Source organism: Lissotriton vulgaris, chromosome 2_1 (genome assembly GCF_964263255.1).
Source record: "Lissotriton vulgaris chromosome 2_1, aLisVul1.2, whole genome shotgun sequence".
NCBI lineage: Eukaryota > Metazoa > Chordata > Amphibia > Caudata > Salamandridae > Lissotriton > Lissotriton vulgaris.
The window spans coordinates 1,699,191,459-1,699,217,387 of record NC_141687.1 but is presented as its reverse complement, the minus strand read 5'-3'; the positions used below and the strand labels follow the sequence as shown (position 1 = coordinate 1,699,217,387).

The 25,929-nt window shown below is 48.5% G+C and overlaps 1 protein-coding gene across 2 annotated transcripts in view; it reads right to left on the bottom strand.

The window, feature by feature from the left end:
* PAFAH2 (platelet activating factor acetylhydrolase 2) overlaps positions 1-25,929 on the bottom strand; it is a 176,415-nt gene that overhangs the window by 64,885 nt on the left and 85,601 nt on the right. For both annotated transcript variants that reach the window (XM_086957665.1, XM_086957666.1), the window contains 3 exons: positions 16,833-16,974; positions 941-1,054; positions 271-362 (listed from right to left, as the gene is read on the bottom strand). In XM_086957665.1, the coding sequence (XP_086813791.1) occupies positions 271-362; positions 941-1,054; positions 16,833-16,974 (348 nt within the window). The remainder of the gene's footprint in view (positions 1-270; positions 363-940; positions 1,055-16,832; positions 16,975-25,929) is intronic.

Here is a 25,929-nt window from a genome sequence, read left to right as displayed (position 1 = left end):
ACTGAAAAACATATTTCATTTGGCTTAAACAAAAAAAAAAGTGTTACTCAATGGAAGAAAAAAACTGACATTGTTGATATTGGGAAAACCACACAGGATATAATGTTCTGTGGGTAGATTCATCAGAGTCAATGGAGAGGTGCGCACTGGAAGGGGCAGACCAGGAAGGGGGTCAGGGCATCACATGCAAACTTCCTAGGCCAGCAAGCTTCTCACCTTTATTGGGATCATTTTCGGTAATCTTGCATCGAATGCCCTCAGAATGCTCACCTGAAGCGGGGTTCTTTAACCAGTGCCAGCAGAGCGGTTGCTGCTCCAAAGGAATGACCCATGACGGAAACTCTACTCAAGTCAACCATTTCCTGTGAAGATGATTGACAACACAAGTTTGTTTTCAATTCCAAAACATTTCATAAGAAATGTCCCACATTCGGAAACATGGCTGTATCAATCTCCATCTGCTTCCTGGTCCCCATCAGCTCTGCACGCTTCTGTTTAGCTCACTTAACTGGTCAGATTGCATTGACAAAGTCTATTTTTGACTACGGCTGTACCCACACTTTTCAATTCCCCTTCTGATATACCCCTGTTAATCCCATCTGAACATGCTCGCACCTTCAACCCCTGCACGCCCTCAGTTCCTTTCACGCTTATCATTGCCATTGCTGTCTCTGTGCAACCTCAGACACGTCTCTGTGTGTAGTACTTTTGTCTCTGCTACTACATGTCCCCCGTTCACCCCACTGCTATGCCCTTTGCAGTCCCTGCTTCCACTCAGCTCCTATTCCTACACCTGTGCCCATCTCGGACCCTCATCCAGTTGCTGTTTCTGTGTGTTGTAAGTTCTATATCACACCCATCCTGTCCTTACAAGTCCTTGGCTCCACCTAACTCTAGCTGATCTAATTTTGCAGATTCTGCATGATGCGATTTGAGATACCTTCAAGACCGAGAGGTCCAAGCTGGGCTGCAGGATGTTGGTGACTCTTGTGCCACTGTTAATTTCCACAAGCAGCTGGAGAGCTCGCATGCACTCGTTGGCTCTCTGATGAAGCTGTAAGCAACAAATATAGAAATGTTATGACAAAGTGCAACGGCATGACTGTCTTCTTCAGATGACCCTGCTGTAATGGGTGACTTCAGCCAACCTGCGACACCTTGCACTCAGTCAATGACACCTATGCCCGAGATCCCCCTCAGCCCCGCCCCCAAAGCTATAATGTGTACAATACTGACGCATATGGACACTCCCTATGCCCCTTCCCTACTAGGCCACTACACCAGCTATGCCACATTACTCCATATGCCCCTTCCATGCCATGCCACTACGCCAGATATGTCAAATTACTCCATATTCCCCTTCCCTACTTTGCCACTGCACCAGCTCCAGATATGCCACATTACTCCGTATGCCCTTCCCTGCCGGGTCTGCAATCCTATGATCACCCAGATTTTTTGCTTTTGTTTCACTGGTTTACGACTTTCTCTGGCTGTGGGCCTGCCAATCAGACCCACAGCCTGGCTGTTCTCTTTCTAAATTACCTCATGTACCCTAGGTGCATCTACCAATTGGTACTGGGCCACCTTATCAGACTCTGTAACTCAGGGCATAGGTGTACCCAGGGCTACCAGGGGCTGCAGCACGTATTGTGCCACCCCTGGCTGGCCTCCTAAATTTGACACAACTGGCTGCCTGACAGCTGGGGCAAAGTCGTGTAATCACCCTTTGCTGTAGGTGTAGTATACCTATACCTAACCCTAAAATGGACACACAGATTCCTATCAGTCACTCCTATGGCAGGCCTTGACAATCCTGAAGGCAGAGTGCTTGGAATCGTGTGAGATGGTGCTCTGGCATGAGCTGAGCCTGTCTGCAGCTTGCGGAATCAAGTCCTAATAGCTGTTCCATGATATCGCATACCATATACTCTTAAGTGCATTATAATCCTCGCGGTTAAATGCTATCTTTGGTATTGCTTTATCAAAACATGTCGAGTAAGGTGTCATACGAATTGGAATACTAACCCCTCGCCAATTCTGGCGACGGGGTTAGCATTCCACCCTTCTAGAGGGACACGACATGTATGTAACTGTGAACCCCGGTTAAAGTTAACTGAAGCCTCAGCTCCACAAAATGGATGCTGCCACCACAGACACGAGTCTGACCCCCTGCAGCTGGGAGTCCTTCCAGCGAGGGGAGCCTGGACAAAGGGTTTCCTGTCAGGGGCGGTGCTAGCACCGTCCCAGACATGGTTTTGTGTATCCTGGGTAGGCAGGGCTTTACAGGAAGGTGACTGCTGAGTGGCACCCCGGTGCTCACTACGCATAGGCCGGTCTGAACCAGTTCCAGGGGCACACCAGCCCCTGGCCTGGGGAAGTCCGGCATGGCTGAGGGGTGTAACCACCCCCCACCTAGTCCCACCCATAGGCAGGACCTAGTCACCGGGTCAGCCCCCTTTTTTAGTATAAAGATGGGAGCGGGCCCCCTGTTAAAATTAGATCATCTTTGGAATCAAGATACCACTTTCTTCGAAAGGACTTCACGATTTCTTCTTCAAGATTCTCCCTTGTGGCTAAGGAGTAGTCACCCTGCATCCGCAGGCACCATCCTAAAGAACACTGCGGTCTGCTGCAAGTCCTTCATCACGAATCCGACGACCCAGCTCGACGAGACCCGGCTTCCCTGGCACCTCTGACCTCTACTCACCTCTACAGCCAAGCTGAGAACCGTGAGTGCGACGAGACCTCGAGGGACCGACGATCGCCAAGACTGCACGACATCTTTACTGCAAGCCCACCGTGTCCTCCACTGGTGAGTGCTTTGGGGTCCGAGAAGCCCCGACCCAGCGCAGCTCCAGCACCCAAGGTCAGCCTCCCTGCATCTCCACGATCGGCGCGGGGCCCTTCTGCTGTTTGCTGTGCACCGCGTTGTTTGGCTACTAGCCGGCTGGCTTGTGGCCTTCCGAACGACGCCCGACGACAACTCTTCTGCTGGTCTGGTTGCTCCAGGCTGGCCCTTGCTTCCTTTTTCAAGAGAGGCACCCCGGACCCTCCTGGTCCACTCCAGACGCCATTTTAGGTCCACCGCGTGGGCTTGAATTTGCCAAGGCTTTGTTGCCCAATCCTGGGTCCAGCGACGCCGACAGCTTCTATCTTCGTGGGACAGCTCGATCCTCCATCCTGGTCGCCGACAACGCCTCCTGGTCCGTGAGATCTCCGAGCTACAGCGTCACCCACTCACCTTGTCGAGGTGGCTACCATCCGGTGCCCTCCTGGTGCCCACTGACTACTGGCTAGTAGTCTCGAACTTGGTCCCCTCTGCTTTCAGGTGTCATCTATCTTCAAGATCCAGGCTTGGATCCGACTGAACTTTCTTCACTGGTCACCGGCCAGCATCTTTTCTTCCGGCTCCTGGTCCGTCTACGAGGATTCCCGACGTCTTTTCAGACCTATGCAGCTGCAGCCCCTGGGCTAGGTAACTTCGGCATTTCGGTGCCCCAGCATAGCCTCACTATCCAAGGGTCAGAATCTACTTTCGTTTTCTCCCTACCAGGTCGGGTTCGCCCGAGAACACTAACTTTCTAATTCCTAGCTACCATAGACTTTTGTCCGCATCTCGCGTGAGAGTGCACACACTGCACCCGAGTCCCCTAGGCCTCCTAGTTGTAATCTAACGATTCCCTAGTCAAGTCCTAGCAATTCCAAAAGCTATTAGTACTGTACTTACCTGCTAGGAATTTCACATTCCACTTTTAGAGTATATGGTTTTCCGTGCCCCTCGGGCATTTGTATATACTGTGCTAACTTAAGTATTTTTGTAAGAGTTTTGGTTTGTGCTTAGTACCCTGTCCTCATAAAGAGTACAGGGCTGTTGTGATCTTTAATAAATAACTGTTTATTTTCATAACACTTGTGTGGTGTCCTTTCACTGGGTATTCAAGGGGTATATGTGTGGTAAACGGCTGGCTTAACACGCCCTCTCGAGTCTTTAGCCTTAGACTGCTCGTATCCATGCTACTAGGATAGCTGGTCTATAAGGTTGACTTACAACCAATCATCAATAAGGGTTGCTGGACTGATACATAGTGGGCACTAGAATAGTGACCACTGCATATCAGGCCACCTTCTCACATTGGTGGCAGCGGTGGGATTTGAGCTTGCTGTTGTTTTACCACACGTATCCTAAGAATATCTTGTTGAAAGATCACATAAGTACTGTTAGGTACATATAACTAAAGCTTAGAATACTCTGAGTTCTACTGAACCAGCTGTTGTAGCTCCTCAAGGCTTAGCACACCTTGGCTACAACTCTAGCAAGGGACCAGTAGGTAAACACATAGTGTAGGTAGGTGCATCACTTACACCACACTAGAAACAGTATGTCGGACAAAGGAGGAAACACTGAGGTTCCCCTTGTGTCAGTTGACCCTCCACAGGTCATCCCTTCAAGATATACTGCGCTTAGCTTCCATGAGTTACGACAAGTGTGTACCTCTAGGAAGATTAAGCAGGGGTCTAACCCCACAACTGCCTTTCTGATTGGTCTCTTAGAGACTCATGATGCAAGGAGGGCTGGTAACCCAGACCCTTCTAATTCAGATGGCAACATGCCCTCCTTACAGGGTCCCTTTGATGCCCAGGACCATCCTCTTCAGGAAGCAGATGATGCTGATGATGAGGATGATGATTTGGTATCAGGGGATGAGGCAGAAAAGGAACAGGTAGAAGTCAGCAGACTAACCAGGTCCAACTTAAGCAGACATGAGATGGGCACTAGGGGACCCTTGGGGCCACTCTCAGGTCAGCTTAACATTGGGAATGGACGAGATAGATCTCTATCAAGAGGCTCTATCAGATCCCTTCATACCAATGGCTCTCAACGTTCCTCTCAAAGGGGAATGACATCTCCCCAGAGGAGAATGTATGAAGCTAAGGAAAAGGCAGCCAATCTGAGGATTGAAAGGGAAGAACTTGCCCTGGCCAAAGAGAGGCTTGCCTTTGCTAGAGAGCAACAATTGAGTGGGACAGTCCCCACTGGTGGCAGCATTGTACCTAGCAATAGGGAAAGGAGTTTTGATACAAAACACCTTGGTAAGATAGTGCCCCCCTTTAAACAAGGGGATGACATCCACAAATGGATTACTGCTTTGGAGAGGGCCTGCACTGTGCAAGGTGTTCCCCCAAGTCAGTGGGCAGCTATCTTGTGGCTCTCCTTTGAGGGTAAAGGAAGAGACAAGCTCCTCACCACAAGGGTGGAGGATGCTAATGATTACCAAGTCTTGAAAAATGCACTGGTTGATGGGTTTGGCCTAACCACTGAGCAGTACAGGGTGCTGTTCAGGGATACCCAGAAAACTCAGTCTCAAGATTGGGCTGACTTTGTAGATTGTGCCACTAAGGCTTTTGAGGGCTGGTTGCTGGGCAGTAAGGTTACTGATTATAAAGGATTGTACAATTTGATGATGAGAGAGCAAATTTTAAACAATTGTCAGAACCAGTTGTTGCATCAGCATCTTGTTGACTCAGATCTGACCTCTCCCCAAGAATTGGGAAAGAAGGCAGACAGATGGGTTAGAACAAGAGTTAAACAGAACCAGGGCCAGAATCAAGGTGGTCAGAAGAAAGCAGACCAGAAGGGTAAGGATTCGAAAGGGGAACAAAATGACCAGAAGTCTTCGACAGGTCCCCAACAACCCAAAGAGGGTGGGGGTCAGGCTCCCCAAAAGAAGAAAGAAGGCCAATCTAAAAGGTGGTGCCAATACTGCAAAAGTAAAACTCACTGGTTTAGTGAGTGCACCAAGAAAGGAGGAGGGCAGACTCCTGCCACTGCAGCCCCTAAGGCACCTGTGCCCCCTAGTACAGCCAGCAGTGGTAGTGCACCTCCCAAGGGTTTAGTAGGGTTAACCCTGGGTTCTGAGGGGTGTGACAACTTAGTTGGTACACTCACTCAGGCTGTCCTTGTTTGTACAGGGGATGTGGATATGTCCCCTGATATAAGTCCCAATACTTTGGGCAAATACAGACAGACACCTTTTATTAATGGAAAGATGGCTCAGGCCTATAGGGACACTTGTGCCAGTGTCACAATGGTGACACCTAGCTTTGTGGACCCTGGACAGATCATGCCAGGTACAGAATTCCTGGTGACCAATGCAAGCAATGTCACTACCAATCATAGTATGGCAATTGTAGCTTTCTCCTGGGGAGGGGTAACTGGCCAAAAGAAGGTTGTAGTTAGTTCAGACCTCCCAGTGGATTGTTTGTTGGGCAATGATTTGGAGTCATCACAATGGTCAGAAGTGGAGCAGAGGACTCATCTGGAAATGTTAGGTTTGCCAGCACATGTGTTTGCTGTGACTAGGTCACAGGCCAGAAGATGCCCCACTGAACAGGTGCTGGATCCTGGAACAATGGACCAGACACCTTCCAAGAAAAAGAGCAGTAGGGTTAAGGCTGTGCCTTCCCCCTTGCCCCAGGTTGTGGATCAAGTCTCAGAGGAGGCTGACCTGCAGGAATTGAGGGAAACTGAGCCTAGAGAGTTTGAACTTGATCAAGTTGAATTCTTGGGTTCAGGGGGACCCTCAAGGGAAGACCTGGGGAAGGACCAGTTAGGCTGCCCTTCTCTTGAACCCCTCAGACAGCAGGCTGCTGCTGAGGCTGCTGGGAACGCCACAGGTACCCACAAGGTATACTGGGAAGATGGACTCCTGTACACTGAGTCAAGAGACCCCAAGCCTGGCATGACCAGGAGGCTGGTTGTACCCTTGTCTCAGAGAGGTTTCCTACTTACCTTGGCCCATGAGATTCCCTTAGCAGGACACTTAGGCCAGACAAAGACTTGGGACAGGCTTGTCTCACACTTTCACTGGCCTCACATGAATGAGGATACCAAGGAGTTTTGTCGCTCCTGTGTCACTTGCCAAGCCAGTGGTAAGTCAGGTGGCACAACAAAGGCCCCCCTTATACCAATGCCTGTGGTGGGGGTGCCCTTTGAAAGAGTGGGGATTGACATTGTTGGTCCAATGGAACCCCAGACAGCATCAGGGCACAAGTTTATACTGGTGGTAGTGGATCATGCCACCAGGTATCCTGAAGCTATTCCACTTAGGACCACCACAGCCCCTGTGGTGGCAAGGGCCCTAGTTGGAGTGTTCTCCAGAGTGGGCTTCCCTAAGGAGGTTGTCTCTGACAGAGGTGCAAACTTCATGTCAAGCTATTTAACTGCTATGTGGAAGGAGTGTGGTGTCAATTACAAATTCACTACACCCTATCACCCACAATGCAATGGGCTTGTTGAAAGGTTCAACAGGACCCTAAAAGGGATGATTCATGGACTACCTGAAACACTCAGGCGTAGATGGGATGTCCTGATGCCCTGCCTTCTGTTTGCTTACAGAGAGGTCCCACAAAAGGGGGTTGGCTACAGCCCTTTTGAACTTTTGTATGGGCATCCTGTGAGAGGCCCCTTGTGTTTGGTGAAGGAAGGATGGGAGAGACCTCTCAAAAAGCCTGCAACCAACATAATGGACTATGTACTTGGTCTCCGCTCCAGGATGGCTGAGTATATGGAGAAGGCATCAGAAAACCTTAAGGCCAGTCAAGAACTTCAAAAAGCTTGGCATGACCAAAAGGCTGTCCTGACTGTTTATCAGCCTGGACAGAAGGTGTGGGTGTTGGAGCCAGTGGCCCCAGCAGCACTCAAAGACAAATGGTCTGGGCCCCACACAATTCTTGAGCAGAAGGGAGAGGTCACCTACCTGGTAGACCTTGGAACTCCCAGGAGTCCCCACAGGGTACTCCATGTCAACAGGCTCAAAGCATATGTCGACAGGAAGGACATGAGCTTGCTCATGGCCATAGATGAGGGACAGGAGGAAGAGAGTGACCCTCTCCCAGACCTGCTCACTCAGAATCCTGATGATGGGTCAGTAGATGGTGTTGTCTTTTGTGGCAGCCTCTCTGAACATCAGCAGAAAGACTGTAAACAGGTTCTTCAGTCTTTCAGACATATGTTCTCTCTGACACCCAGTCAGACCAATTGGTGCACCCATGAGGTTGACACTGGTGACAGCCTGCCAGTCAAGAGTAAAATCTACAGGCAGCCTGATCATGTTAGAGACTGCATAAAAACTGAAGTGCAGAAAATGTTGGAGTTGGGAGTCATTGAACCCTCAGATAGCCCTTGGGCTAGTCCAGTAGTTCTAGTGCCAAAGCCTCACACCCAAGATGGTAAGAGAGAGATGAGGTTTTGCGTAGACTACAGGGGTCTCAATGCAGTCACTAAGACTGATGCCCATCCAATACCAAGGGCAGATGAACTTATAGATAGATTGGCTTCTGCCAACTACTTAAGTACATTTGACTTAACAGCTGGGTATTGGCAAATCAGGTTAGCTGAGGATGCCAAACCCAAAACAGCATTTTCAACCCCTGGTGGGCATTATCAATTTGTGGTAATGCCCTTTGGTCTGAAAAATGCGCCTGCCACCTTCCAAAGGTTGGTGAATCAAGTCCTTACTGGGCTGGATGACTTCTGTGCAGCATATCTAGATGATATTGCTGTCTTTAGCTCCACCTGGGAGGATCACCTGGTCCACCTGAGGAAAGTGTTAGAGGCTCTGCAAGCAGCAGGCCTCACTATCAAGGCCACCAAGTGCCAGATAGGGCAGACACAGGTTGTATACCTGGGCCACCTTGTAGGTGGAGGCCAGGTTCAGCCACTGGAGAGCAAAATACAGTCAATCAGGGACTGGGCTCCTCCAACCACCCAGACTCAGGTTCGAGCTTTCTTGGGCCTGACTGGATACTACAGAAAATTTGTCAGGAACTATGGTTCCATTGTGACACCATTAAATGAACTGACAAGTAAGAAAATGCCAAAAAAGGTTCAGTGGACAGCAGGCTGTCAAAAAGCATTCGATGACCTAAAGCAGGCCATGTGCACAGCACCTATCCTTAAGAGTCCAGACTACTCCAAACCATTCATTGTCCAAACAGATGCTTCTGAGTTGGGTGTGGGAGCTGTTCTTTCTCAACTGAATTTTGATGGTCAGGATCAGCCCATTGCTTTTATAAGCAGAAGGCTGACCCCCAGAGAGAAGAATTGGTCAGCTATTGAGAGGGAGGCCTTTGCTGTGGTTTGGGCCCTGAAGAAGCTGAGGCCATACTTGTTTGGCACTCACTTCAAGATTCAGACCGACCATAAGCCCCTCTTGTGGCTAAATCAGATGAAGGGTGAAAACCCCAAACTGCTTAGGTGGTCCATTTCCCTACAGGGGATGGACTTTACAGTGGAACATAGACCTGGTACTGATCATGGCAATGCCGATGGGCTCTCCAGATATTTCCACTTAGAACAAGAAGACTCACCTGGTCAAGGTTAGCTTATTGTCCCAAAGTTTGGGGGGGGGTCATGTAGGAGAGTAGGGTCTGCAATCCTATGATCACCCAGATTTTTTGCTTTTGTTTCACTGGTTTACGACTTTCTCTGGCTGTGGGCCTGCCAATCAGACCCACAGCCTGGCTGTTCTCTTTCTAAATTACCTCATGTACCCTAGGTGCATCTACCAATTGGTACTGGGCCACCTTATCAGACTCTGTAACTCAGGGCATAGGTGTACCCAGGGCTACCAGGGGCTGCAGCACGTATTGTGCCACCCCTGGCTGGCCTCCTAAATTTGACACAACTGGCTGCCTGACAGCTGGGGCAAAGTCGTGTAATCACCCTTTGCTGTAGGTGTAGTATACCTATACCTAACCCTAAAATGGACACACAGATTCCTATCAGTCACTCCTATGGCAGGCCTTGACAATCCTGAAGGCAGAGTGCTTGGAATCGTGTGAGATGGTGCTCTGGCATGAGCTGAGCCTGTCTGCAGCTTGCGGAATCAAGTCCTAATAGCTGTTCCATGATATCGCATACCATATACTCTTAAGTGCATTATAATCCTCGCGGTTAAATGCTATCTTTGGTATTGCTTTATCAAAACATGTCGAGTAAGGTGTCATACGAATTGGAATACTAACCCCTCGCCAATTCTGGCGACGGGGTTAGCATTCCACCCTTCTAGAGGGACACGACATGTATGTAACTGTGAACCCCGGTTAAAGTTAACTGAAGCCTCAGCTCCACAAAATGGATGCTGCCACCACAGACACGAGTCTGACCCCCTGCAGCTGGGAGTCCTTCCAGCGAGGGGAGCCTGGACAAAGGGTTTCCTGTCAGGGGCGGTGCTAGCACCGTCCCAGACATGGTTTTGTGTATCCTGGGTAGGCAGGGCTTTACAGGAAGGTGACTGCTGAGTGGCACCCCGGTGCTCACTACGCATAGGCCGGTCTGAACCAGTTCCAGGGGCACACCAGCCCCTGGCCTGGGGAAGTCCGGCATGGCTGAGGGGTGTAACCACCCCCCACCTAGTCCCACCCATAGGCAGGACCTAGTCACCGGGTCAGCCCCCTTTTTTAGTATAAAGATGGGAGCGGGCCCCCTGTTAAAATTAGATCATCTTTGGAATCAAGATACCACTTTCTTCGAAAGGACTTCACGATTTCTTCTTCAAGATTCTCCCTTGTGGCTAAGGAGTAGTCACCCTGCATCCGCAGGCACCATCCTAAAGAACACTGCGGTCTGCTGCAAGTCCTTCATCACGAATCCGACGACCCAGCTCGACGAGACCCGGCTTCCCTGGCACCTCTGACCTCTACTCACCTCTACAGCCAAGCTGAGAACCGTGAGTGCGACGAGACCTCGAGGGACCGACGATCGCCAAGACTGCACGACATCTTTACTGCAAGCCCACCGTGTCCTCCACTGGTGAGTGCTTTGGGGTCCGAGAAGCCCCGACCCAGCGCAGCTCCAGCACCCAAGGTCAGCCTCCCTGCATCTCCACGATCGGCGCGGGGCCCTTCTGCTGTTTGCTGTGCACCGCGTTGTTTGGCTACTAGCCGGCTGGCTTGTGGCCTTCCGAACGACGCCCGACGACAACTCTTCTGCTGGTCTGGTTGCTCCAGGCTGGCCCTTGCTTCCTTTTTCAAGAGAGGCACCCCGGACCCTCCTGGTCCACTCCAGACGCCATTTTAGGTCCACCGCGTGGGCTTGAATTTGCCAAGGCTTTGTTGCCCAATCCTGGGTCCAGCGACGCCGACAGCTTCTATCTTCGTGGGACAGCTCGATCCTCCATCCTGGTCGCCGACAACGCCTCCTGGTCCGTGAGATCTCCGAGCTACAGCGTCACCCACTCACCTTGTCGAGGTGGCTACCATCCGGTGCCCTCCTGGTGCCCACTGACTACTGGCTAGTAGTCTCGAACTTGGTCCCCTCTGCTTTCAGGTGTCATCTATCTTCAAGATCCAGGCTTGGATCCGACTGAACTTTCTTCACTGGTCACCGGCCAGCATCTTTTCTTCCGGCTCCTGGTCCGTCTACGAGGATTCCCGACGTCTTTTCAGACCTATGCAGCTGCAGCCCCTGGGCTAGGTAACTTCGGCATTTCGGTGCCCCAGCATAGCCTCACTATCCAAGGGTCAGAATCTACTTTCGTTTTCTCCCTACCAGGTCGGGTTCGCCCGAGAACACTAACTTTCTAATTCCTAGCTACCATAGACTTTTGTCCGCATCTCGCGTGAGAGTGCACACACTGCACCCGAGTCCCCTAGGCCTCCTAGTTGTAATCTAACGATTCCCTAGTCAAGTCCTAGCAATTCCAAAAGCTATTAGTACTGTACTTACCTGCTAGGAATTTCACATTCCACTTTTAGAGTATATGGTTTTCCGTGCCCCTCGGGCATTTGTATATACTGTGCTAACTTAAGTATTTTTGTAAGAGTTTTGGTTTGTGCTTAGTACCCTGTCCTCATAAAGAGTACAGGGCTGTTGTGATCTTTAATAAATAACTGTTTATTTTCATAACACTTGTGTGGTGTCCTTTCACTGGGTATTCAAGGGGTATATGTGTGGTAAACGGCTGGCTTAACACGCCCTCTCGAGTCTTTAGCCTTAGACTGCTCGTATCCATGCTACTAGGATAGCTGGTCTATAAGGTTGACTTACAACCAATCATCAATAAGGGTTGCTGGACTGATACATAGTGGGCACTAGAATAGTGACCACTGCATATCAGGCCACCTTCTCACACCTGTCACTTACCCATAGGTTCCATGCAGCAGCTCGTAACCACCTCCTGTAACAACTCTACATGCTGTGTAAGAGGATGTTCTTGTGATTTCTCTACCTTCCAAGGGGGGTAGAGCACATTCAAAGATATTGTCAATCTCAAAGCATTCAGCAAATGGATATCACACACACAAGATTCAAGAATAAATAAAGAAGGAAATGCCCAGCTATATTAGGTTAAAATAATAACAATTCTTTACAACATTATTAACGTCTATGCGATTGTTGGACGCTGGAGTAAGCATGTGAATTGTAGTTAAAGGACTTAATTTTGATGTGGATTCAGGCAAACGCTTGCTTTAAGGTGGCCAAATAAGTACATTTGTGATCGGATTGGGAAGGAAAGCTGGTGGTAGAGTCACTCGGTTCTTGTTCTCAGTTTTCTGGTGACTTTATGACTGAAGGCAAAAACACTGCATGAGCAGCCTTCATTCCAGCAGATTCTGGCTGGCTGGAAGAATGAATGTTGCGACCCTCTACGGACGAGAACCAGAGGCAGCCAGGTGCCTGCGTGGCATCAGAGAGTCATCCAGAGTGGCGGATCGCTCCAAAGCAGGACACAACCCTGAAGAGGACGGGTGGAGGGCAAGATTGGTAGCAGCCTCGGTAGCACAATTGGTGGTGATAATTCCCTGGTGAAAGGCTTGGTCTGTGAGCGGCGCTTACAGCAGCCAAGGGTCCCTCTCTCAAGTGGAATGTGCGATGATTGGGTATGATGTAATGCTGAGAGTCCATATGATGCCCAGGATACAAAGCAGGGTGTCAACAAGTCATAAGAGGTGGGCAGGCAGAAGGACAAGCAGGTCCTTCGTAGTTTCTGCAGTGCTGAACAGGGAAGCACCCTGGGCTGCAGCTAATCCTGATCACCTATCACAGGACCTGGTGCCAGAAGGCAAAGATCTTCCACAGAAGTCCTCTACTGTGAGGCTGACGGAGGACTCAGCAGAAACATAGCCCACAAGCCACAAAGTAATCCAAGGCACAACCGGCACTAACCTGTTTTATGTGGGTAAAAGGGGAGGGTGCTGTAAGCATCAGGAGTAGAGTGAACCTAAATGGGTCCAGCTTAAGGTTCAAGTGGTATGAAACACACTTGGGACACCAGACCCGTGGAGTGAGAAACATATTGAGGCCTACTCACATGGGAATTTATGGCCATTAACACAGGTTCATGGCCAAAATATTCTAATTTATGCATGTCAGGAATTCATTAAGGCATTCCTGGCATGCATAAATGCATTTACTACTGAAAAATTCTCAGCTACTAGTGCGGAGAAATTTGCAGTAGTAAATTGCAGACTCCTAGGCGTTGGAAGGGGGAGTTCCAATGGATGGCTTGCGTTGGAAGTTTGAGAACGGCCACAAACATGTACGTTTTTCGCCTTTGCCAAACTTTGATCCGATCTCTTTCCACCACAGAAATGGGAAATAACCTCAGTTTCTCAATGGGAAGGGGAGTGTATCGCCCATGGTTTTGCTTGGGATATAAGGGAAGAGGTCCCTCCCCGGTGAAAACTGTTTAACCCACTGCGAAAAAACACATGCAATTGAAATGGGAGCTCCATTCCCCTGTGTAGAATTCTACACTATGCAGAGAAATCCACACAGTGTGGTTAGGAGCCCGTGGAATTGTCAAATGACATTTCCATGAATGCACCTGCATCTGGTACAGCTTTCCAGGAGTACTACTGTGAATGTAGGTGAATAGGAAAAGAACGTAAAAAGTACATTTAGGCGTAGAGAGAGATGTAAATCTTCGCCTGCACTTATGCTGTTTTGTCAATAGGACCCACTGTTGTACAGAACATTTATGGATGGCGGAAAACAACCGTAAAATAAAGACATAAACAATAGATGCAGTCCGAGAAATTAAGGAAAGCTACAATTAAGAGTCTAATATGGGAAACGGCCTTTACAATGAGGGCTGAGTCATGTGTGCCTTTTCCCCGCAAGTGTAACAATACTTTCCTGAACCACGCATCTGCCTTAACCATGGATATGCTTGGTTAAGTCAGATAGCGGTCTAGTGTCCTGATGGGTGGGGAAAGGAAGAGGAAGCATCGGAAGAGGAAGCTTCAGAACAGGAAGCTTCAGACGCAGACAGGTAAGTGGGGCTGCGGCCGGGTTGGTCAGTTTTAAGGCTCAGGGAAGGTAAGGGGTCATGTAATCTTAGGAAGGGGGCAGGGTTTTAGGGCTAGGGGGGTCTGGGTAGTTTTAAGGGCTAGGGCTGGGGTTGGGGGAGTTTTTAGGAGTGGGGGTTAGTTTTAGGGCTCAGGGCGGGGTATTTATTTTTAAAGGGGGTGGGTTTTACCCCCTAAGGTGGGGAAAGGGTTAGGGGTAGTTTTAAGGGCAGTGCAGGCTAAGTTTTAGGGCTTAGGGCAGGGGGCCGGTGTCGGCACAGTTTTTGGTAGGGGCAGAGTTTTAGGATTCTGGGTGGGGGAGGGGAAAGGGTAGTTTTAAGAGCAGGGTAGGGTCGGTTTTAGGGCTCAGGGCGGAGGGGGTTGAGGTAAGAGGATAGGATTTTAGGGCTTTGGGCAGGAAAGGGGGATTGGGGTAGTGATGATTTACCACACATTTCCCTTTAGGAAACATGCCTTTACAACAAAATTCATTGTAAAGATATGTGTGGTAAAGGCCTACGTGGTAAGGGAATGCGTGATTAAGACGCATTCCTTGTTGGGACCGTGTTGTAGAGGCATGAGTGGTTCAGCCATATGTGCTTCTTTTATACAACCGTCTAAAATGGATCAAATGCATGATCGTAGAAGTGAATTAGAGCACAGAAACAATGTATCTCTCCAGTTCCTGGAGTCTCATAAGGCTGTTCCTGACCATGTTCTAATACAGCTATCATGATGCTTTAATACACATGAGCCAAAAGACAATTACCTCAATGCCTGTCCACAATCCAAATTTTAGTAAACATGAGAGCAAAATAATTTATGCAAGGGCCAAGTGATGGGAAAGTCTACAAGTGGTGGGACAGTGAGTGAAAAAAGAGATGACCTGTGAAAGTGTCTGGGATTACTTGTGTTCCTGGTCAGAGCAGGGCACCACCTGGCAGTTCTGGCTGGGCTGTTCCTGTTCGATAAGGGTCACGGGACTTTGCCTATGGTTGTTGTGGCACGGTGAGCACAAAACACTATAGCCACTCAAATGTGCATCTGTCCCCTCAATCCAGTGGCACATACAAGCATTCCATGCACACCTTTCCACACCTGACTTTGAGAAACTCGCCCACGCCTTCCATATTTCCTTTCTTTAACACCCCTCTGTGACATGTGCAGATGTTCCATATCCCCACTAGTTGTCATAGTGATACATGCAGATGTTTCAAGGGTCTAAACCAGTGATAGTCAAAGTGCGGCCCTCCTGAACTTTGCATGCAGGCTCCTCCTCAACAGCAACACTGGGCTGCTTTTTACTCAACTCTGCACTAACATCAAGGAGATCTTAAGTAAACAGACATGCATTTATTTAAAGAGTAATTGAAGTTAAAGAAAGTAAGTAGGCTGTCCTGCACTGTTTAACTTTAGGAACACTTTGATTTTTAAAGACATCTTGCAGCAAAAGTGTAAAAAATATGAAGTCCCCTCAAAATTCAAAAAGTCTACTTCATTAACATGCAGAACCGTTTCACCTTAGTACATCATATTATATCAGTGCATTGAGAAGTATTGTTTTTTAAAGTGATAGTTTTGAGACATGAATTTGGAAACATTATTTCCCCCCACCCTGACAACAATGTGAATAGTGAACCAAGAGGCACGTCTGTTATATGCACTCTTTGGGTGACCTGGGTTCCAATTATACATAAACAAGATTATAGTTTATTCAATCAAACACAAGAGAAGGATTTGTAAAGAGCAAATCCTTAAGTCATGCATTTTGATGTCTTTTTATATGTGATAATCAAGAAAAGGTAGGGAAAGTGAAAGAAAACGGTTAGAATCACAACATTTATTTAAGTGGGGAAGTCGGGATTAAACCCAGGTTTTCTGGTTTCACACAGTTCAATTAAGCTGCTAGATGTATATGCTTCGCTCCCGTTACACCCACCTTATTGCAGACCGCCACCCTGGCTAGAATCAATGCGACCCTCGGTCACATCCCTGACCAAATCTTTTGGCCCCGGGGAAAATCTTTCCGAGTACCTATGGTCTAAACCATGGGTACTCACAAAAATTTTCCCGGAAACCGTAAAGTTTGGTCTATGGTGTGACCGAGGGCCGCTCTGATGCCAGCGGGGGGTCTAAAGTTGAAGTAGGTGAAGCAAAGTATGTATATCTAGTAGTTGTCTTTAAAAATTAAGGTGTTCCTAAAGTTAAGGACCTAGTTACTTCCTTTCCCTAACTTCAATTAACCTTTGCTGCATATTTTTTCCATATTAGTGCTGAGTCAAGTAAACAGCAGCCCAGCGCTGCTGCTGCCCAGGGGGGCCACATATAAAGGACAAGAGGGCAGCATGCGGCCCCCAGACCGTACTTTGAATATCACTGGTCTAAACCAATGCTGCTCTAGATGTTTCCCCTGTACCCTACCTACTATGTGGCAACTCCAGGCACTCCACTTACAAATTATACTGCGCCTTACCCCTTGACAATCTTGCATACTGCACGGACACCCTACTCTACTTTTACTACATTTTATTTTTACAAACCTGAGGGTTTCGGAGATGAAATTCCTTTTTCCCCGGCTGCAGCTTTTGGAAAGGGACCCACTCCTCTTGTGCAGATCCATCAGGGACTTCATCCCCGCCTGTGGGTGTGGGGCAGAAGTAAGTGGCAGAGGCAGACCCATCTCTGGGATAAAAGGAGAACACTATTAGTAATGCTGAAAACACAGCTAATAATGCGGACAGTGAGGTGATAAAATCAATCAAGCTGATTATCCTGACAATACCTATAAAACAGACAATACAGTAATAATACTGTTAACGATGATCTCACCATTAACATACCTGACAACACTGTTGCTAATGTTAGCAAAATTGTTAAAGATGCTGATATCACTGTTGCTGTCATCACTGCTGTCACAACGCTGACAATACTATTTATGTTGATGCCACAATTATTAATGCTGTCAACATGGCTGATATTATTGATGTCACGGGCGCCAGTGCTTAATTTGTAAAAAAAGAATACGTGTCAGGGCCCTCTACAGCAGGCCACTGCAGAGTGCACCACACAGTGCCCCTGTCAGCGCTGCCAACAGCAGTACCAACACACCTACTAACCATCACACTCCTTCAAGAGCGACAATTCAGACTATCCCAGGGCCCTACAGCTATAGGAATGGCTTGGGCGGCGCTTGACAGTCATTTTTTTATGTATATTGACTTAATAATTACCGGTTATTGTTGTAATCTCTAAATTAACCAGACAGTGCCACCTTGTGACAGACTGGCACAAGTTCAGGTGTTCACAAGTGCCGGTACCGATCACCGGCCACCAACGTCTCAAATTAAGCACTGACTTGTCTCCAAACAATGCTCAGGAAGGCAGAGAATCTGAGCTAGCCAGCTCTGTGGGCTGCTTGCCTGGGAACCACAGGTTTGGCGCCCGCTGCAAAGAGGCTTTTTTCTCAGCACCAAGACGAGGGCAAGCAGGAACTTGCGGATTGCCAGGTTTATAGGGAAGGTGATTGCAGGTGCTAGAACACAGGCAGCCATGCTCAAATAAATCATTGTTAGTAAAGCTGATAATTTGAATATAATGGCAACAATGTTGATAGTCACTGTGCTGTCAAAGATGCTAGCCACACATTTAGCAATGCTGGCCACTTTCCTTCCTGGGAACGTGTTAAAGAGCCCCACATTGTGATAAATGATACAAACTGTATGAGAAAATATGGTTAAAATGTGTGAAGTGGAGGGGTGTACGCCGCAATCAATACTATGCTATGAACGAAAAATAGACCTGTTGAATAAGGGTGATGTGTGCTATGAGAAAACGTAATAAAATACTTTTTTTTAAAAATGTTGACCACTGTTTTATGAGACTGACAGACCTAAAGATGTAACTACTGTTAACCACCTGGCTATGAGCCAAGAAAGCACATATAACAGATTTACAACAGTCTCAAACAAATCTCAAAATTGTAAAATGTTAAAATTGTCAAAAAACACAAACTCCCCGTCCCGGATAAGGAGGTGCCTTAGCGTACAGTAATGCAGAAGTGCTTTACCTTCACTGACACCTATCAATAGAAAATCAGATACATTCACTGTTTGGTTCCATACTTTATATTTTCTGGTTCCCTTTGAAAGTCAAGATCATTAATTGAAAATGTTCAGTACTGTGATTCAACTCTTCACAAAAGTAAACCTTAAACTCTGTGATGGTTTTTGAGAGTACCATCTTTGAGCTCTTCAGCATACTGCTAGACAGCTCTCTAGGTGAACAGGTCATCACATGCAATACATTTGCTTCTTATCAGACAGTGAAGGGAATTTAAAGAGCTACCTTCAATAGAGTGACCTCTGGGCCCACACTTGGTTGATAAGTCTATGTTCTTGACCAGCATGATGCAACCTACCAGTTCACCTCTGCATTCTATTGCTCAGGTGGAGAGTGGCAGAGCGAAAGATTACCTTATATGGGTCCCAGAACCACCTTTACATATTGAGATAGAACAAGCGAGGTGAGCAAGAACTGCTGTTCCTATAAAACCTTATGGTGTGACAGGGCTGAGGACATTTATAAAATATCTACTTGCCCAAGGGAAAGGATGATTTAGAAATACACGTGTTCTAGAAAAAAATCATTTTGTCCCTTTAGGTGCATACAATGAGCCAGCAAAGTATGACAGTGTTCTCATATCAGAGCTTTGGTACTAGCCCCTCTTATTATGGTAGTTTGATATTATGCCAAGGCATGTATGTATGTATATATATATATATATATATATATATATATATATATATATATATATATTTTCCCCCGTTGTGGCTTCCACTTCTTTCGTGTAAAGGAGGTGTTTGGCATGTACTTCAGCGTGTTTGCCAGTGACACGCTTTTGGAAGTCCCCGCACTGAAAGTTGGCTCTGGTGCTCATTGGCGTGGGCGGCTACGACTGCTCGTTTCTTGTGTGCCGAGGTATCGGATTATCCAGAGCTCACCTTCACCGCCCGAGAGGAAAAGAAGCGATGTTGATGCCACTGTGCTTCACACTGGGCTAGATGCTTTGTCGTCGTGTCCTCGCCAAACAGACTCTCGGACAGGAGGTTGGTGCGGTGTGGGGACCCGAGGGGGTGCTTTGTTCTACGAGGACTCATCAGGACATAGGTCGTGTCCAATTTTCCCTGACTCGCCTGTGCAATTTGGTTGTGACCTACCCCAGCATCGCCCAGTACCGGAACAATGCATTCTGGGACCTGCGGTCCATTGCCACACAGTGGTCAGCAATCAGGGTGATGTTTCCACTTGGAGGGGGAGTCAGTGGGCCTCAACCTATCATAACAGAGCGGGACTCATTTCTTTGGGATTTGTGCACGCCTCCTGACATACTTACCGGGCACTGAACAAGCGGCGTTTGGGCCGCGAAACGAGTCTTTGACAACTTGGCTAATATAAAAGAATAAGAAGCACAAAATGTTGGGTCCGTGTCCTGTTTGGTTCCTGCGCATGATCAAAGACGCGGCTCTAAAATAGGATTTGTTTAATATATATATACTATTATAAAGAGAGAACTTGCACCTTTAGGCAAGGTAAACTCGGGAACCACAGCGCCAATCTACACACCCGATACACCGTTGAAATCGGCAGGGTGTGTAGATGGTCATAGGCTTTAAAACTTTACAATATAAACATTATATAAAAAGTTACATTTTTACAAAAAGTAGTTCCCCCAAAGTAGCGCCCGCCGCGACTGTGCGTCGTCACGTCAGGAGCAGGGGAGGAGCAGCGTCCCAGGAGTGGCGGACATGGCGCGCAGGGGAGGAGTGGTGAAGTGAGGCCAGCGGCGGAGCGGAGAGGCGGATATGGCGCGGGGAGGAGTGGCGGCGGACAGGTGGTGAGTGGCAGAGCGGCGGAGCGGAGAAATATGGACTGGCGGTGTGAGCAGCAGAGGCAAGGTAAGAATCCGGTGCAGCCACGGTTGGGCCGGGCGGGGCACGGGCTGCTGGGGAATGTCAGGGCAGGCCGGGGTAGGGGAAGCCAGCATTTCAGGTTTGCGTGCTCTCCCGCCCCGGCCCCCGCCCGCCACAACATTGTCCAGGACACAGACAATGTCGTGGCGGGCCTGGGCGGGAGAGCACGCAAACCTGAAATGCAGCCCCCAGCCCCCTTCTACCCCAGGCAATGCTGGGGCGGGCTGCTAGTATATATATATATATATATATATATATATATATACACACACACACACAAAACAATACCCTTCAGGCATAGAGGGCCGCATAAGTTATGCAAAAAAGAAGTTTAGGTAGAGGTAGAAAGCATGTGATCAAGGGCTCGTTAAGCCCGAAACGCGTCGTAGCAGGCTGTGGGAGAAATGTGAATAAAAGCGTACATATATATATATATATATATATATATATATATATATATATATATATATATATATATATATATATATATATATATATATATATATATATATATATATATATATATATATATATATATATATATATATATATATATATATATATATATATATATATATATATATATATATATATATATATATATATATATATATATATATATATATATATATATATATATATATATATATATATATATATATATATATATATATATATATATATATACACACAAACACACACACACACACAAAACAATACCCTTTAGGCATAGAGTGCCGCATAAGTTATGCAAAAAAGAAGTTTAGGTAGAGGTAGAGAGCAGCTCCTGTATAAAGCACTTTACTGCTGTACGGTGCTCTATACAGGAGCTGCTCTCCACCTAAACTTGGAAACTACCCAGAGTTTTCTGCATCTTTTTGGAATATATATAAATATTTGCGTAGGGGAACATGGAGTTCACAACGATTTGGTAGGAGTACAGTTTCTATGCCACTTCTGTAAACTCTTGTGAAATCTTGACAGTCGTAAATCTGCATCATTGCATGGACATGTACCTGCTGGTGCAATTTTGTGACTTTAAGAATAAGGGTCAAATGTATTTACAGGCTGCTAATAATGATCTTACACAGATTTCTCGTTATTAATCTTTTTTTTTTAATCATTGGAATACATGAAACACTTTTTTCTATAGGACGCACCTCACAGAAATTGTATTTATTTATTTAAAGTTGAACAATAGTTTTGCACTTTTTTCAAGCAGCAATGTTTGTTTTTGCATACATTTTATTTTGAAAGCATCAGTCACCAACCTTGCTTCGCTGCTTATGCAAGCCACTTTTTGCAAGTTGCAGATAATGTTGCAATCATTTTATTTTATTTTGAAAGCAAACAATTATCAATCTTGCTTTCATGCCTATGCATGTGTCTGCATAAAATCAGTGAACGTTCTAGGAACATTATAAAGAGCATTAAATTGTTACATTTTACAAACAGGTATATGTTTTTAAACTGGACTCACTGTCAGTAATGGAAGTTGAGTTTAAGGCTCAGTGCATGTCATTACCGCACTCACTCTAGTAGTAACAGCTTTGCATTAAAGAGTCATATACAGAAGTTTGAACAACTTTTGTAAAAAGTGCAAACACAAGGAGATGATGGACGGAACGATGAATCTTTTCAAACACTCACCCCCAGTCACAGATCTGGGTTGAATTCATCATCGTTCTTTTGCTTACTTTACCACCCCAGTTCAGAACCAGCCATATGCAAATCAGTGTTGACCCTGTGCCTCATGGGAACAGTCCAGCCCGAGCTGCCAAGCCTGGTCTTCCCTAGACCGGAAGCAATCATCCTGGAACCGGTTTTGGGGTAACACCCCTCATCAGCCAAGCTAGCTTGAATCCAGTGACAAAGTGAGCAAGGGACCCACGTCTGGACATACCCTGCCAATTTAGGGCGAACAAAGCAAACACAAGGAGATGGACTGAGCGCTGAAACTTTTCAGACAGTCACCCATGTGTTTGCTTTGTAGAAAGTGCCTCACTGCTTTGGGGAGATTCAGGGCTTCAAACTGTGCCACTCCAAAGAGAAAAAGGAAACAAAGAAGGGAGGTTGACAGTGCAAATAAAATGAGCCTCTTTGTTAAGTTCCTAATTACAGGCATGACAGACATAAAAACGCGAAGGAGGTAATTATACCATCATGTGCAGAATATCCAGCAGGCCATGTGAATTTGGACTCTTCGAAGTTTGATGAGATCCTTTTTCTAATGTCCTTTGTAAATGGTAACCTAGTAGTCAAGGATAGAGATTATCCCCAAAGAATCAGGCTAGATCATAACGAAAATGCAGTTGAAGGGGGATCCAAGATAAGAACATCAGTTGGGGTTACTGGGGAATAATGGAGAGGTCAAAGCTGGCTATCAAACAATGAGTATTTGTGTTTTAATCTGTTGTACATAAATTAAGTAGGCAGCAGGACACGTCTTCCAGTAGTTAAGTTGGATTTATAAAGTTACAAAGAATAAGATAAGACAGCAGAGCACAAAACCTCACAGCTGACCAGACCAACTGCCAGGGCTAGAATTCCAACACACCAGATAGAACACAGCTAGGTAAGAAGATAGAAACACAAAGAAAGGACTAAAGACACCAAGAAGCCATATAGAGCTAAGTATGAATTTACAACATAATCCAACAGCACTGGTCGGCACATGAATATAGATCTTCCTGTGAGACACAATGAAGGACTTGGCTCAATCAATCAATCAATCACAGCATTTATATAGCGCACTACTCACCCAGAGGGTCTCAAGGCGCTAGGGGAGGGGGGTCCGCTACTGCTCGAACAGCCAGGTCTTGAGTTGCTTCCTGAAGGTGAGGTGGTCCTGGGTCAGGCGGAGGTGGGTCGGGAGGGAGTTCCAAGTCTTGGCGGCGAGGTAGGAGAAGGACCGTCCCCCTGTCGTGGTTCTTCGGATGCGGGGGACGGCGGCGAGGGCGTGGCCGGTCGATCGAAGCAGGCGTTTGGGAGCGTAGAAGTTGAGGCGGCTGTTGAGGTATCCTGGGCCTTGGTTATGTAGGGCTTTGTGTGCGTGGGTGAGGAGATGGAAGGTGATTCTCTTGTTGACCGGGAGCCAGTGCAGGTCTCTCAGGTGTCCGGAGATGTGGCTGCGACGGGGGATGTCCAGGATGAGACGTGCTGAGGCGTTCTGGATCCGCTGGAGTCTCTTCTGGAGTTTGGCAGTGGTTCCGGCGTAGAGGGAGTTGCCGTAGTCCAGACCGCTGGTGACGAGGGCCTGGGTGACCGTCTTCCAGGTCTCGGTGGGGATCCACCGGAAGATCTTACGTAGCATGCGCAGGATGTTGAAGCATGACGAGGAGACGGGGTTGACCTGTCTGGTCATGGAGAGGGAGGAGTCCAGGATGAAGCCCAGGTTGCGTGCGTGGTCTGTTGGTTTGGGTGCGTTGCCTAGGGCGGGGGGCCACCAGGAGTCGTCCCAGGCGGAGGGTGAAGATCCCAGGATGAGGACTTCCGTCTTGTCCGAGTTCAGTTTCAGGCGGCTGTTCTTCATCCATTCGGCTACCTCTTTCATCCCTCCGTGGAGGTTGGCTCTGGCGGTGGCGGGGTCGTTGGTGAGGGAGAGGATCAGCTGGGTGTCGTCGGCGTAGGAGATGATGTTGAGGTTGTGCTGGCGTGCGATGTCTGCGAGGGGGCTCATGTAGACATTGAAGAGGGTCGGACTGAGCGAGGAACCTTGAGGAACGCCGCCGATGACTTCGGTGGCTTCTGATCTGAACGGGGGGAGGCGGACTCTCTGTGTCCTTCCGGCGAGGAAGGAGCTGATCCATTCCAGTGCCTTCTCCTGGATTCCGACGTTGCTGAGTCGCTGCACTAGTGTACGGTGGCAGACAGTGTTGAACGCCGCGGAGAGGTCTAGGAGGATGAGGGCTGCTGTTTCTCCGTTGTCAAGCAGGGCTTGGATGTCATCGGTGGCTGCGATCAGGGCGGTCTCGGTGCTGTGGTTGGCCCGAAAGCCAGACTGCGAGAGGTCGAGGGATCCGTTCGTCTCGAGGAAGGCGGCCAGCTGCTTGTTGACGGTCTTCTCGATGACTTTTGCAGGGAACGGGAGCAGCGAGATGGGGCGGTAGTTCTTGAGGTCGGTGGGGTCGGCTGATGGCTTTTTTAGTAGAGCGCTGAGTTTGGCGTGCTTCCAGATCTCCGGGAAGGTGGCGGTGTTGAAGGAGGTGTTGATGATGTCCCGCAGGTGGGGTGCGATGACAGCGTCGGCCTTGTTGAAGACGTGGTGAGGGCAGGGGTCGGTCGGAGATCCAGAGTGGATGGAGTTCATCGTGCGGACGGTGTCTTCGGTGCTGATCGGGGTCCAGGCGCGGAGGGTGGTGGTGGGGGCGGTGGTTCGGTCGTGGTGTGCGTCGGTTGAGTGCTGAAGCTGTTGTGTATGTCCGCGATCTTGTTGTGGAAGAAGGAGGCGAGGGAGTCACAGAGGTCTTGCGACGGAGTGATGTCGTTGTTTCCGGCGTTGGGGTTGGAGAGCTCTTTAACGATGTTGAAGAGTTCCTTGCTGTTGGGTGCGTTGTTGTCCAGTCTTTCCTTGAATGCAGTTTTCTTGGTGGCGTGGATCAGTTGGTGGTGTTTTCGGGTGGCGAGCTTGAGGGCAGTCATGTTGTCCGGTGTTGGGACTCTGCGCCAGGCTCTCTCGAGGGCTCGGCAGTTCTTCTTGGAGCTCTTGAGTTCGTCGGTGAACCATGGGGCCTTCTTGCTGCCGGGTCTGGTAGGCGGGGTCCTCAGAGGGGCGAGGTCGTCTGTGGAGTCGCTGATCCACTTTGTGAGGTTGGTGGCCGCTTGGCTGGGGTTTGCTGCGCTGGTGGGTGGGTTCTTGCTCAGGGAGGTCGCGAGCTGGTCGGCTGTGATCTTGCTCCAGCTTCTGCGTGCAACCTGTTGCTGGTGGTGGTGGATCATGGTCCTTTTGAAGCTGAAGCGGACACAGCTGTGGTCCGTCCAGTGGAGTCCGGTGGCGTGGCTGAAGGCGATGTCCTTGCTGGATGAGAAGACGGGGTCGAGTGTGTGTCCGGCGTAGTGGGTGGGGGTGGTCACCAGTTGCTTGAGTCCGAGGTTTGCGAGGTTGTCCAGCAGGGTGGTGGTGTTGCGGTCGTTGTTGTTCTCCAGGTGGAAGTTGAGGTCCCCGAGGAGGATGTAGTCCGCGGAGGGGAGGGCTTGCGGGCTGACGAAGTCGGCAATGTCCTCGCTGAATTGTGTGCGTGGTCCCGGGGGTCTGTAGATGAGGATGCCTCTGAGGGTGGTCTTGGGGTTGATGTGGACCTGGAAGTGCAGGTGCTCGGCGGGTGCGAGGGTGTCGTCGGTGCTGGTCGTGATGCGGATGGTGTTATTGTGGATGATGGCGATGCCTCCTCCAGTCTGGTTGATGTGGTCCCTCCGGATGATCTTGTAGGCGTCTGGGATGGCGATGGCGATGTCGGGTGCTGAAGAGGCGTTCATCCATGTTTCCGTGAGGAAGGCAACGTCTGGGGCTGTGGTGTCGAGCAGGTTCCAGAGCTCGACGGTGTGTCTGTGGACGGAGCGGGTGTTGAGCAGGATGCATTTCAGGTGGCTGTTGCTGTTGCTCGTCTCGGTCTTGGTCAGTGCTGGGGTGGTGCAGGTCCGGATGCAGGTGAACTTGCAGGAGTGGCAG